We start from the raw sequence: 14,477 nt of genomic DNA, 5'->3' as shown, positions 1-14,477 counted from the left end.
GTGTGTGTGTGTGTGTGTGTGTGTGTGTGTGTGTGTGTGTGTGTAACTGACAGGTGAAGAACGTCCTCTCTGATTTATTTTGTGCTTATTTGGACATACTGTTCACGGAACAGCGAAATGATAAAAGACCCGTGAATAAAAAAGGCTACCTGAAGAACTTTCCAAGCTCCAGCTGCAGCCCAAACCTGTGTGTATCTATAAATATGTTTTTGTCTCTGTGTGTGTGTGTACTTTGAGGGATGGAGGTGGGCAAATCCATGTAATCCCAAAGTGGTTGTGAACAAAGAGGCTCTCCAGAGCACAGAGCCCGGATAATCCGCTATCCGCTCCATTTCCATAAAAGGCTCTTTCTCCCCCTTTTCCATTCTTCTTCTCGCTCTCTTTCTTTCTCTCATGTACTGCCCTTTTGATCTCCCCTTCTCTCTCTTATTGTATCTTTCTCTCTCTCCGCTGTACTCACTCACTGCATTGGCTGGCTCAGCAGATGCAATGCAATCACCCATTTGGGTCAAAAACGTGTCTATTCTCTTGTGCATATCCAGGACTCACAGTAGATGTGTGTGACCCTGTGCAGACAGCATATTGTAATGGCTTTATTGTAACCATTGTGTGAATTAAATTAAAGTGTGTATGCTGCAGTATTGCTGTATCCGGTAGAATTGTTTTGATAAAAAATATAGTAATTTGTGTAATGAACACATTTACAGATAGGGTTGTATTTCCTGTGCATGCATGTTTCATTCTTATTGCGCAAGGTCTCTTCCTTTATTGCTATTAATGCCAATGAAGTATGATCAAAACAGAGCCATCACACACAAAGGGTTATAAATGTGCCAGTGCCAGTATACTCATATTTTAAAATCCATCTCACGCCGTTCAGTGTTATTTCATGACATAGATTGTGTACAAGTACAGTACGAACACAACGTTGTTCTTTTAGTCACTTTGGCCGGCACAAAGCAGCAACATACGATTTGTTAAAACAATTTTGTTGTCATAGCAAACAATCTAAGCTTTTGTTTATTGTCTGCTTTCCTCCCAACTCCTTTTTTTACCCGTTTTTAATGTCATCTTCCTCCTCCAGGTTCTCCAGGCGATGGGCTACCCGACAGGTTTTGACTCAGACCTGGACCCCATGAGTTCAGACGAGAAGTCGGATGGTGAGGGGAAGAGCGAGACGTCGTCACACACTAGCAATAACCCAAAACACTCCACGGACAGTTCCAACACACTGGAGGTGGGAATTGAGATACGTGTGCTGATACACACTAAGTTCAAATCCTTTTAAATCTAAGACGGACAAAGTGATTAGAATGTGACAGTCTCTCGGGTTTAAGGACCTAAATGGTATCCAAACTTTGTTAAATCTTTACGCTCAGTCTGCCAGGTTTACTTTAACTCATCTTTCCTCACTCTCCAGGTGCGAACTCAGGGTCCCATACTGACAGCAAGTGGGAAGAACCCCGTCATGGAGCTCAACGAAAAGAGACGAGGCCTCAAATATGAACTCATCTCTGAAAGTGGAGGCAGCCACGACAAACGCTTTGTTATGGAGGTGAAAGCTTCGTGTGCAACACAGTCTGACTGATAAAAGATTAGAAAACATGTCACATATTGTGGAACCATGACATATAATCCAAATAAGGTAGAACAATATAAGTACACATGCACATGAGCTTTAGCCATGGGGAGACTCACACAGAGGCTAAGCCACGCACACACACACACACACACACACAGAAACAGGCTGAAAACTGTGAACGTCAATCAGTCAACTTGGTTCCTGGAGCAGGCCTGTCCTCCGTGGGGTGTGTTGTTTTCCGACATGCCCGGCTGCTCCATCGCTCTGCTGATTGATTAGCAGGCCTACTTGACAGCAGGGCCTCGCTAAACAAGCTGTCTTGTTCAGCCAGGCTGACTTACTGATGACTGATATACGCATGGGTTCTGGGCTAAGTTATTGTAGGATTGTTAGTTTTGACAGAGCTACAACATAACATATGAAACCACTAATAGCAATTAGAATTAGAATAGAAAATCCTTTGTGGAAAAAAATAGCAGTTTTTTTTCCTTTTTACTTGATGCCCATATGTTCTTTTTGTCTAACTCCAATTATCGGACTGATATTTAACATTCTGTGTGCGTGTGTGTGCATGTCAGGTGGAGGTCGATGGACAGAAGTTTCGTGGGGCAGGCCCCAATAAAAAAGTAGCAAAGGCCAGTGCTGCTCTGGCAGCTCTGGAGAAGCTCTTCTCTGGTCCCAACGCAGCTGCAAACAAGAAAAAGAAGATATTGCCTCAGGTGAAGAGATACACGCATACAATACATACCAGACACAGATGCAACTGCTTCAGTTTGGGGAATTTATATATATATATAATGTCCTTTTTTCCTGTTTGTACACTCACACACATTGTGTCCATATCCAGACTAAAGGAGCCCTGGCCGCGGCAGCAGCAGCCTCAGCAATAGCAGCTCAGGTAGCCAGAGGAAGAGGAAGAGCAGCCCTCGCAAGAGGACCCTTCGTCAGTGCAGCCGCACCTGGATATGTCACACAAGGTAGTTAGAGGATAGATGTGTGTGGTTTTGTTTTGTTGTGTGTGTGGCCCTGATGTTTTTGTGAATGTACAGTATGTTGATCTTGTTAGGAAGGCTAGTAGCTTCCACTCAGGTGCCTTAGCCTGAACATATACCTGTCTGCTAGTGCAGGATGATTTCGGAAAATGCAGCCTGGAATTAAACAAGTGCACAATTGAATTAGACGCTGTAACCTCTTCCCCAACAGGCTTTGGGACACCGTATGGCTACAGCCCTGCTGCAGCAGCTGCTCCTGCATATGGTACGTGCTTCCTGTTCGTTTACCCTGTCAACTCGTTTTACCCGTCTACCATCTATAACCTTCTTCCACCTTCAGTCCTCTCTTAACCATACATTTCCTTTCTAATTCTACGTACCATAACTTCTAACTACGGTATTTGTGGGTTAATTAATCATTCAGTGGGTTCAACGTTACACCTCCAACCATTCTTCGCCATTTCCTTTCAATTTAATTTCTTCACTTTTCTCAAAATAAACTCTCATTCTAATTTACATTTTAGGGTTTTAGTGTCAGTTACCATTACTCAAAGCCTAAACAGTTGCTTCTTTGTTACGTGCTTCAAGCTAATCAGTCCGTTCTTTGACTTATTATCCGCTCACCACTTTGATCTTAATCAGCTTGTTGCCATTCTCTTCCTCGTCGCTTATGGTTGGATCACCAAATAGCTAGTAAAGAGTTTCCATCAGTCTCGAGCTTGGATCTCAATAGAAACCGATCAGTCACGATGACACACTTGAATTTAACTGGAAAAGAGTAGAAAACTGTACGACAAAACAGCCACCTCTCACGAACAATACAAGCTTTTCTGGTCTGATAATAAAACTGGCCATCTGCTTTGCTGCAAATACATTTCTGTTGAGATTAGCAGAACACATAGTGTGAGTTTGTCACTTTACCCGCCACTTTATTTAAGATGGGGTGACGGAGCAGTCTTGCCATTGCCCGGCTGCTCCTGTCATGTCACTGCTGCTGAGGGGTCTCCATGTGCTTGCATGCACACGCGCACACACACACACACATGCACAGGCTAAACATTATACGAATCCTTGACCTTTGACAGCATAGGTATTGGTGCAAAATGCAATCACACAGGTGTCCCTGTGTCAGACAAGGTCATATTTACGTGTGTGTGTGTGTGTGTGTGTGTGTGTGTGTGTGTGTGTGTGTGTGTGTGTGTGTGTGTGTGTGTGTGTGTGTGTGTGTGTGTGTGTGTGTGTGTGTGTGTGTGTGTGTGTGTGTGTGTGTGTGTGTGTGTGTGTGTGTGTGTGTGTGTGTGTGTGTGTGTGTGTGTGTGTGTGTGTGTGTGTGTGTGGCATTGGGAGGCCTTTCTGTCCATCTTACAGCTTTGAGTTTGAATGGGTCTTATGTGCTCGGAGAAACTGATCCGGGGGCCGGGGCACTCGGGTAGTACCCTCCTGAGACCCCAACAGAAGTGTGCCTTAGTTTGTCTGTTTATGGTGGAGCTCTGCATTCGTTTGGGGTGTTTCGTTTCGGTCCCTGGAATCTCTACTGAAATACAAAAAATTCAATGGCGGTTTCTGCTTTCATCAACTAGAACATTGAAGTGACATCATTATTTTTATTGTGTTGGTTAATGGCTTTGACATCCACAATCTATGAGAATGCATTCAGTAAGTAGGCTGCTTCATGCCTGGCAAATAAAAAGGATTCTTCTGTGGGGTGCGGTGCTCCAGAAGCACCGCTGGTGCTCCCTGCTGAAAATTCTAATGGCACTTAATCGACATGCAAGGCAACACATTACTATGTTTAATTTATTTGTATTTTAATATTCTAACTGTGTTACTGAGAAAATGCTTTAGTAATGAATAGACAATTTACGGAAGTAACAATGTGCTGTCACAAAGTGGTGCTTTCATTTAAAAATGAAATTGTGCTTTTTTTTAAACTTAGACATTAAATAATAAATTCAGTATATGAAACGGATCAAGCTTAAAAACAGCTACAGGAGCCAGTATGAATAAAGTCTGTCAAATGTGACATTCAAATGTTTGCGTTCCATAGACTGAATCTCTCTCTTTTTGTCTCTCTCTCTCTCTCTCTCTCTCTCTCTCTCTCTCTCTCTCTCTCTCTCTCTCTCTCTCTCTCTCTGTCTTTCTGTCTCTCTGTCTTTCTCTTTCTGAGAAATGTTGGGATTGATTGTGACCGTGATAGTGTCCATCTTCAGTTGCATTCTCACAATCTACACATCGTTGATAAATCAGAATTGGTATTTTTATTAAGTGCCAATGCAAACCACCACCCCTGTGTTGCTGTGGACAGGATACACACACACACACACACACACACACACACACACACACACACACACACACACACACACAAACACGCTCCCAACTGTTATTTCAGAAATAGGGCGATGATTTGAGAAAAAGGAAAGGGGGAGGGGGGTTATTTGTAAGTCACATTGGTGCTCCTAGTTATAAATATGTAGGAGCACTTCCTCCAACAATGGTCACATAATGCACCTAAATGGCCTGGAAGCTTTTGGGGATTGAGCATAAGTCTTTGGTAACTATGTGCATCTCTGCCACCATGACTCCTCGGTCTACTGTATCACGTTTCCTGGTGGGTGATCGTTGGGTGTTCAGCTGACCCTGAGCTTTAACCTCCTCCCAGTCGGTCAATTCAATGTTATTTGAAAAAGAAAAAACTAAAGTTACACTCAGAATGTGGTGAATGTTTCATCCAAGAATCAACAGCATGTTTGTTGAGCCCTTGCTGTGCTGTGGCTCGCTCAATGGGTCCCAACGTGTGGCCAGAGACTCTGTGGCCACTCTGAGGCAAATATATACAGAACATTAGAGGTACTTGCTGTTAAGGTGGACTTGTTCTAATACATACAGTATACACAGTTGGATTATGATGCAGAGCTGTAGATGAGGGGAAGAAATAAGAAAGAGTAATAAGATAATGTTTTACACTGATGGTATTATTAATATAATAATACTTCAAGAATAAGAGGACCTAATTAGTAAAAACAATCTTTGTGGGGCTCTATTGGGGCTCACATTTCAATGAGATGGAAGAAGAAAGGCACATGAAAACATCGAGAACTAAGCTTTCATCCTGTTTCCTGCTTTTTCACTGTGCTCTGGCACCCGCAGCTGCTCTGGGCTTTCTAGTTGGCAGACACTTGCAATGCGTTCTCAAATACTGCATGGCTCAGTACTAGAACCTGCTGTGGAGAACCGCCTTTTGCATCTTAGAACACGGCACATTGGATCACGGAACATGTACATTATGACTCATTCCCTACATTACACAAGAGTACCAACTAAAACTTATCATGCTCAACTGTCTCCTTTAAAGAATGATTCCACTTCATTACAACGTGGGTCCTAGTTTTGTCCTCGCCAAGTTGATTGCGTAGATGTGTGCAATGTGGCATCATTGAAAAGAACCAAACCCCAGATATACCAACATTATTTGAAAGACAAAGGAAACGTTTCCACGTTGACCTGCACAATCGACTTGATATACGTACAGTGTACAATTAATTATTGATGGAAAGGATTGCAACAAGACCCAAGTTGTAATAAATCAAGATAAATCGTTAACTTTGGCTGTTTGTTTTCTCCTCTTTCATTCTGAATCTCTCTCCTTCTCGGTTCCTCTAACCACCGACGAAGGCTGTCTTTGTGTACTCACAACCCTGCCTGATCTCACACATGTACACTCCCCCGTCGGGACCCTCTCAGTGGAGTGTTGGTCCTCGATGCGGCGCAGTGAGAATTAAACCACTTGGTGTATTTGTTGCCCTGGACTCATGCGGAGCTGTGCTCTTCTCATGTCTCCCCTCTAGGTTTGCCCAAGAGAATGCTTCTGTTGCCTGTCATGAATATGCCCACCTACCCCGTACCCCACTACCACTTCTTTTAGTTTTAGTGTACACACACACACACACACACACACACACACACACACACACACACACACACACACACACACACACACACACACACACACGCACGCATCCATTTTTTCATCCATACCAAGCATTTTTATTCAGACCGTACAATGTGTTTGTTTTTTTTAAGAAGGGAAACTTTTTTTCTACAATATCTATGGTGGGGAGAGGATTAAGGATTTGAAGATTTTCAAAAGCGATTTTTTCCTTTTTGATTTCTTTCTGTTCCAAAAACTTTTATGAATATGAAAAAATACTGCAGGTTTAAGTTCTTAAGAGATAACAACTTGAAGGATTTGTACTGTGAATTGTCATCTCATTCTTTGAGTCTAAATTATATAAATATATATATATATATATACATATATATCAGCCTTTTGTTATTGTGTTTATTATTTTCTAGGAAGAGGAGAAGCTTTACAATATGATTCACACACATTCAATGTGGGAAAAAAAGAGGAAGTAACAACGAGCTGTGTGAAGGATGTATAGGAATAAATAAATAATGTTGACAAATGAATAAAGTGTATCTCATATAAAAGCTTTTTGTTTTGGGTTGGACTTTGACTATTTAGAGCAGTTATGTATGTCACTTAACATGAGAGAGGATTTACTCACTCTTTCAAGCTGCACAAAATACAGTGTTTAATATTCCAGCCTCATACATGCACGGATTGAATTTCAACCTTTCTACGTACCTCGGGGCTTCTCGTTATTTCCTTTTGACCCTCCGCTTATAGATATTCAGAGAGAAATTACAACGGATGAATTTAGAAAGCTCTCGTTAGATCTTGCACGTTGCATTCGGCTGCATGTTGCCATTACCTAACGTGGGTTAATGCACGGCAGATTTCCCACAGCCATCAGTGGCATCAATACAGTATAAGCAGAGCCTTTATAGGGAGTCACGTCAGCCAGCTGCATCAATCTTAGAGCTCGACACTTTAATGCAGTTGGATTCAATCGGTTTAAAATGGCATTTAAAAAAGACATGTTACTTCTACATAGACCACTTCCATATCCCTATATCGTTATGCCTCCATACCAGCAATAGTCGTGGCCTGAGGCGTTATGTTTTCGGGTTGTCCGTCTGTCCGCTCGATTCTCACGAATGCGATATCTCTGGAACGCTTGGAGGGAATTTCTTCCTATTTGGCAAACACATAACTTGGATTCAAGGATCAACTGATTACAGGGTCAAAGTTCAATGTCGCTGTGACCTCACGCCCTTCTCAGGAAAGCAATATCTCAGGAAAACTTGGAGGCAATTGCATTACATCTGGCACAAACATCCACATGGACTCAAGGATAAACTGATTATATTGTCATGGCCAAAGGTCACTGTGACCTCACAAAACACATTATTGGCCATCACTCCTTTAATTGATATCCTAATAACGACACTTTGACACAAATGTCTAATAAGAGAAAATGAGTGGTGACATTTTGTACAACTTGGCGGGTTGGCTGAGACTTACAACTGTGAAGTGGTAATTCTCATTCCTATTATATATTATAGATCTGGTAACACTGCATGTCGACCACCAACATAAACTATGGTGCACTTTACGATCAAAAGCAGCAATAAGGAACCTACATGTATTCATCAAACCTCACTATGTTTTATGTTGTTTTATAATATCAGTACCATTGCTGTTTCTTTTGTTTTGTACTCAACCGTCAAAAAGGAATCGGCACCAACTGAGGCGCTGAAACTTGGTTTTTAAAACTCTGTTTCAGTCTGTTTCAATAAAGATTTCCATATTTGACATAAGAATGACCTAATGTCACAGGTAAAAACAATTACAAATCTAAGATGTACACAAGCATGTACTCATACACGCTCGTAGAAGGTCTGGTTGTCCTTCACCACATCAGTCATCCAACCAGCGAGAGATAACCCTCACAACGTGATTACAGCTATGAGGCGCAGCCATTGGACGAGAGGACCCACTATGGACCCATTGAGTCGTTGTGAAACCTTTCAAATGATGTTTGTCTGACATCACCAAAGCTTTATTTCAGTCTCACATGATTTGAAGATTAATTTCCAGCTGTTGTATTCTGTTAGGTTGACATCTGGTTTAGAGCAAACTATAGAGAGGTTATACATGTTCTTTGTCTCTGATGTCGTTTTCAGTTTTAAATCATTGTTATTAGGCTTTTCCACATGTTCATGATTGGAATATAAAATGACTAGTTTTGGGGTACTGAGCATAAAGACTAGAAACAGCTATATCATGTTTATCTTATTGACAAAGCAGAGATATGCTGACATGTGTATTTATCTCCCCTTGGACAGAGCCTGGCTGCTTTTAGCCTTAATGTTGCACTAAGCTCCCTGTCACAAGAATCCACTTCTAATGCACCCGTTCTGCTGCTTCTCTGGGACCTGGACCAGAGAAGTGGCTTTAGAGGAATGGGATATATATATATAAATGATGTGTGTATATATAGATGATGTAGATGTACATGTGTAGTAATCAATCGTGCTCTATTTGTCTCTGTTCTTGAACTCACTGCAGGTGGTCTTTTCATTGACAATCCCTTCTACCAGCCGCGGACCCTCGCTCCTTTTATCATTCATCTGGGTCCCCAAGATCTCTTCTCTGACTTCTAGGGGCAGCAGGTTGTTGGATACTCTCTTCACATTTTCTGTATACGTCTCAGCGGGCTGCCTCTCTATCCAGGTGACGGGACTCATCGATCCAAAACTTGTTTCCGTTTGATCAGTCCGCTCAGGGGGGGATAAAAAAAAAAAAATGTTCTGCCCGACAGCAGCGACGGAAACTACCGACCGAAAGGCTCATTGCTCCTCTTTGTTTTCTCTGCTCTCCGCCCAGATCGTCACTTCAGAGGAGAGAAACTACATGAAGCAATACTCAGATTTTACGAGAAACGTTCAGCTGCGCCGGAAATGTCTTTCTTATAGCAATACACCAGAACTCCTCTCTATAAGCTTACTTACTTGAGAAGAAGTGAATGTCCGATGGAGTTTTACCCAACACAGCATTGCAATAGCTCATTCTGATTGTATATTCATCGTATGTGTGTGTGTACGTGTGGCTATAACAGGACTATATACACATATATGTATGGTGTATGTTTCTATAACGACGTGTTGACAATAATATTACCATATGATAATGTATTTATGTAAATATTCTATAAAATATAACTATTGTTGGTATAAATTATTTTAGAATTATAAAGTGAAATGTAACTAATATCACAGTATAGCTTTCTTCCAATTTTATATACACTGAGCAATTGAAGCTAGTTCTAGAAGATGCAATATTATCTTTGGTATTCATATTAACCTTTGCTGTTAGAATGATAATGCTTCCTCTTTTCTTTCCTCCTTCGTTCAAACTTTTCCTCTCTCTTTGTATGTCTTTCTGAGCACGCTCTCCGCTGCCCGAGGTTTGTTTATGTGACCTGGACCAGAGGTGCTCGCTACTGAACACTCATAACCCAATCACACCTGTGTGTGTGCACACACACACACACACACACACACACACACACACACACACACACACACACACACACACACACACGCACACACTTTCCTGTCAGAAAGCACATTTTCTATAGTCTCACTGCTGGCAGGGAATACTGTTACAAATACGTACTGTATGTGTATAGTATATATGTGTATACTCTGATGTACGCGCTCCTCCATCTGCCATTACGGCATACGTTAGTGGACTCACCCATCAACAATCGTCAGCTCTGTCCCGCTCGCCTTAGGGACCAAAAGCACAGCGCATAACTACTCCTTCTTTCTGCAAACACACACACACACACACCCCCGTCTATGGCAATCTTCTACTGTACGGACAAGATGCTGCTGGTGGAAGATACAGCTTTGTCAAAGGGCCTTCTCATACAATGGGAAAGACAGAGTACTGGCTGATTAATTAAAAGTATAGCCATCAAATATCTTCAAAAGTGGGATTTTGAAGTGGTTGGGGATGACGCCTGTATGTTTCTGGAGGGATGTTTTTTTTAACCTTTTGGCTGCCTTTGCTAAAGCTAGAAAATGTGAAAATGTATTTTTTTTTTAAAAAGAAAAGAAACCTGGCTGAAGCTGAGATGGATTGAGGAATTTTAAAGTAAGAATGCACCGATGAAACATGCTCAATCAGTATCGACCACAGCAATCTCTGGCCTCGTGTTACAGTACGTTAACAAGTAAAAAGATTCCAATGAGTTCCACACAGTGTGGTTTACAGATTTTACACTTCGACAAAAGTCTTCATTATCATGTTGGTACTCTGTCTTGCTGTGTTGTTTTATTGGTGCATGCCTCGTTTCAGCCTCGTTTCAGCCACTTCTGCAAAACGTCTCCGTGATGCTCTTAATGGAGCCGTGATTCTGAACTTTTTCACATTCAAGGAAGCAAAATTAGCTTTCGAGGTCAAAAGGTATATTCACTTTGTATTTTTGAAGATGTGAAGCATCCTCATGCAGTGTGTGTTCCTGCATTTTAAGCCTCTGCTGCACTGGATAGTCACAAGGTTGTTGGACTGTTGTGGAGAGATTTGGGAAATGGAGAAGGAGTTTAGTTGGTTATCATTGTTAGTCTCAAAAGACATGTATATTTAGCTTAGTAGTAGTTCGATGTGTGGTCCTTGTGTTGTAGGTTTAACGCTGCTGTGGCACCTGTTTTACGCAGGCAGTAATTAGACTGAGAGGAGATATTCCATTGAACTCTTAAGTGCTTCATACACACCAGTACGTTGGGTCTAATTTGGGGTATTGTTGGAACCAAACAGGTGTTGCAACACTGTTCACACTGAGAGAGCAGTCACAGCACATTCAGCACTGTGTGGGGTTTCAGGTTCCTGTGGCTCTAAAAGCTCTTCATCAGTTATTTATTTTTATTCTTTTAATAGAAACAAGGTGTCACTCAGCGGAAACAAAAATCAAACAGAATGTGCATCAAACGGCTTTGACCCCCTCCCACCCTCACAGTTGCATTGATCTGGGCACCAGTTTGATCTTGTGTGTTTGTGTCTGCTTTGATTCAACAACAACAACAACAACAACAACATCAACATCTGAGGATAAGACTCGCTCAGGCCCCATAAGCTTGTCAAGACAAAAAAAAACTGTAAAAACTTAGTTGGATGTAAAGACACCTCTGAGCTGGCAGCGGAGACAATTTGGCAGTTTTCTGGAGATGGAACACAACGTTGCCATCGAGCTGTGATGGGGAAATTGGATGTAAAGTGAGGGATATCCTGTGCTTCCGCCAGTTGAGGTGGAGCATGCGAGCACTCGGCCATGTTTGAACAGCTGGTTCCTCGAGCTAAACAACTGGACTCGTCCACACAGCGGGCCGTCTGTGTTACAGCGGGAGTCGCCAACTCCATGCCCGTGTGGTAGCCACTGTTCTCCCTGTGAGAAATGTTGTTTTGCTATTCCAAGCATTTTCCGTCTATTCACAGAGCACCTCCGGTCGTCTCGTCTCATCTGAGCGAGGCCGTGACATTCTGGTGTGAAATTCCCGGGGAGGTGAATAACTTCTTTCTGTGTGGAGACAGAGAGTCTCTCTATCACCTAGGAAGTCCTCCTAATTCCCCCTCTGCCCTCTCTCTGTCTTTCTTCCCCCTGTCCTCTCTGTCCAGATGGGCCACATTAATAAGGCAGACGGTCATACCTCAGTGAGCAACCTTTTCATTTCCCCTCAGACTGAACAGACACACAGGAGGAGTCACCTGACTACTGACCCTGTCCTCCTGCTCTGTGGGCTGGACGGTTCAGTTGAGAGCTCAGGGAAACACGTCGGACTGAAGAGGTTTGGGAGTGGTCTTCTAGTTAGTTGGGTCCTGCCTGTGTGTTTCCTTGTTGGGCTTTACAATGAAATGTGAAGAAAAAATAGCATTCTACCCCTTTTTACCATTACCCCAAAGTCCCTCTCAGTTTAATGAAAAGGATGTACTCAAACTATCCGTATGGTTTGTGGTCTAATCATCGCAGGGAAAAAAGAAAAGTCCAATTGTTTGTTCTTTATAAGTATATATTTAGTGATGATTTACAGAAAGCATAACAAACAAAGAGGAGAAGGAAACTAATGCTGCTCCTCTCTCAAAGCATAGAAAGAAAGAAAAGCTTTATTCGGTACATGCAGATAGTTTCCAGCTGCGGTTGCCATATTGCACCAACAGGAAGATGACAATACCAGCCGTACTCCACTATGAAATGTCTCAATAGAAAACCGTCCTCTGATGCGTGTTCACCTCAAGAAACATGCTCTCGGCCCCCCTGTTTGAAGGCTTGGACAGCTTCTTGTGTCTTCTGTATAACTTTCCTAGAGATGTTTGCGCTGGACTCGGGACGCGGTCAGTGTTTTGATGGATGTTCTTTCTGCTCCAGTGTTCCCAGAAACGTTTCCAAGACATCGCTACAAACAGGAAACCGGGCAGCCACTTCGTATCCCTCCGTGGGCGTTTAACAACTTCACCTTCAAATCTAAGAAGCACAAAACACACAGAAACAATACACTCACACATCGTTCTCAGGGCCACCTGACACACACACACACACACACACACACACACTCAAGTATGCAAATAGACACACACACACACACGCTCAAACACATGTAATCATAAGTGTAAATATTCTATCAACATTCACTGTCGATAACAGCCGAGCACATTGAGACGGTGTGACATTCTTTGCTATGTGGTTCCTATATTACACATAAGATTGTTTGTAGTGAGAGTTTTACGGCCTTGTTTGTACTGTAGGATTTGAGCCATGTGTAGCTGAGGAAACACATTTCCCCCGTCTGTCATGTTGGTGTATTATATCGGGCTGTCCGTACTGCCATAAGAAATGAATTTTACTTTTGCCTTTTGGAGAAACGGCAGTTATGTGATATCTTATGAATTCAAGCTTTGCTGACGGGAGGAAAGAGGAAGGAAAGAGGAAGGAAAGAGAACTTTCTTGGCAACCCGCGCAAGAGCTTTGCTCGTTTAGATGCTGCAATATGTTCAGTACTTAAAGGGTTCTGACTGCTGAGTTGCCAGGCAACGGCTCCCTTTTGGACTTACTTAGGAGACCGTTGAGCCCGTTTCCCCTCCGGCACCGCTTCATCCTCCTGCCAGGTCAAATGTTACAAAGGAGAGGGAATGATGCAGAGATGCAGTTGGGAAACGGGTTCTGGTTTGTTCTGCCAATCGGGATCTATCCCGACACCAAAGACTCCGAATCCTTTGTTACACAAATCTGCTCATCTCAGAAGTGAGAAACCATAGATTTGGGATCTGATATTTACCGTCAACACAGTTCTGAAATATCTGGCAAAAAGAAAAGATAAATCTGATGATCTCCTGTGTGAAAATGAAGCAAAAGTGTGTCTTGCCCATTCTTGCGTTAGCACATAAACTTGGTTCTCATGTTTGGGAGTTGGTTTGGGGGGGACGGAGCTGCAAGATCATCAAGACCCTGAAAGTTCATCCGCGAGCCGCCCTGAACTCTGCGGAGCAGCAGAAATAGATTCGGCATCACGTTTCCACCACTGAGGCAAAGTGAACCCGACTAACTGCTGAACACGTACATTTCACTGTGTGTGTGTGTGTGCATGTGTGTTGTGGGGGTGGGGAGTGTGTTTGTCTGGCAAGCACATAAACCGGAGGGTAATGGGAAGCTATTTCACACCCATATGCATACACACACACACACACAAACACACACAAACGCACACACACAAACGCACAATATTGCGGTCACATTAAGCATGCCGACGCATACTTCCTGGTCATGGTCCACTGACTGTTTAAGTCTAATATCCTCCTGATGATAAACGATCGAAGCATTTTGGTTGGGAATGTACACTGTTGTTATAGTGATTGTAGAGTAGAATGTATTTACTCATAGAGTACATTTGCTTTTTTGTAGAGAAGCATATATACAGAATATATATGGATACATACA

The 14,477-nt window shown here is 42.5% G+C and overlaps 1 protein-coding gene across 3 annotated transcripts in view; it reads left to right on the top strand.

Annotated features, from left to right (window-relative positions):
• strbp (spermatid perinuclear RNA binding protein) overlaps window positions 1-12,516 on the top strand; it is a 67,647-nt gene extending 55,131 nt beyond the window's left edge. Inside the window, exons 14-20 of one of the 3 annotated variants that reach the window (XR_004610650.1) lie at window positions 1,085-1,237; window positions 1,421-1,555; window positions 2,161-2,301; window positions 2,430-2,559; window positions 2,786-2,839; window positions 9,053-9,217; window positions 9,371-12,516. Coding sequence is in view for 2 of the 3 variants with exons in the window: in XM_034547547.1 (XP_034403438.1) it covers window positions 1,085-1,237; window positions 1,421-1,555; window positions 2,161-2,301; window positions 2,430-2,559; window positions 2,786-2,839; window positions 9,053-9,147 (708 nt within the window). In the remaining variant the exon portion in view is untranslated. Of the gene's footprint in view, window positions 1-1,084; window positions 1,238-1,420; window positions 1,556-2,160; window positions 2,302-2,429; window positions 2,560-2,785; window positions 2,840-9,052 lie in introns of all 3 variants that reach the window. The other 2 variants (XM_034547547.1, XM_034547546.1) reach the window with 2 other exon arrangements.
• Window positions 12,517-14,477: the final 1,961 nt, after the last annotated feature.

The sequence above is a fragment of the Cyclopterus lumpus genome, chromosome 12 (assembly GCF_009769545.1).
Source record: "Cyclopterus lumpus isolate fCycLum1 chromosome 12, fCycLum1.pri, whole genome shotgun sequence".
NCBI lineage: Eukaryota > Metazoa > Chordata > Actinopteri > Perciformes > Cyclopteridae > Cyclopterus > Cyclopterus lumpus.
Note: the sequence above shows the minus strand (reverse complement) of the source record. Positions and strands in the feature narration are given on the sequence as shown.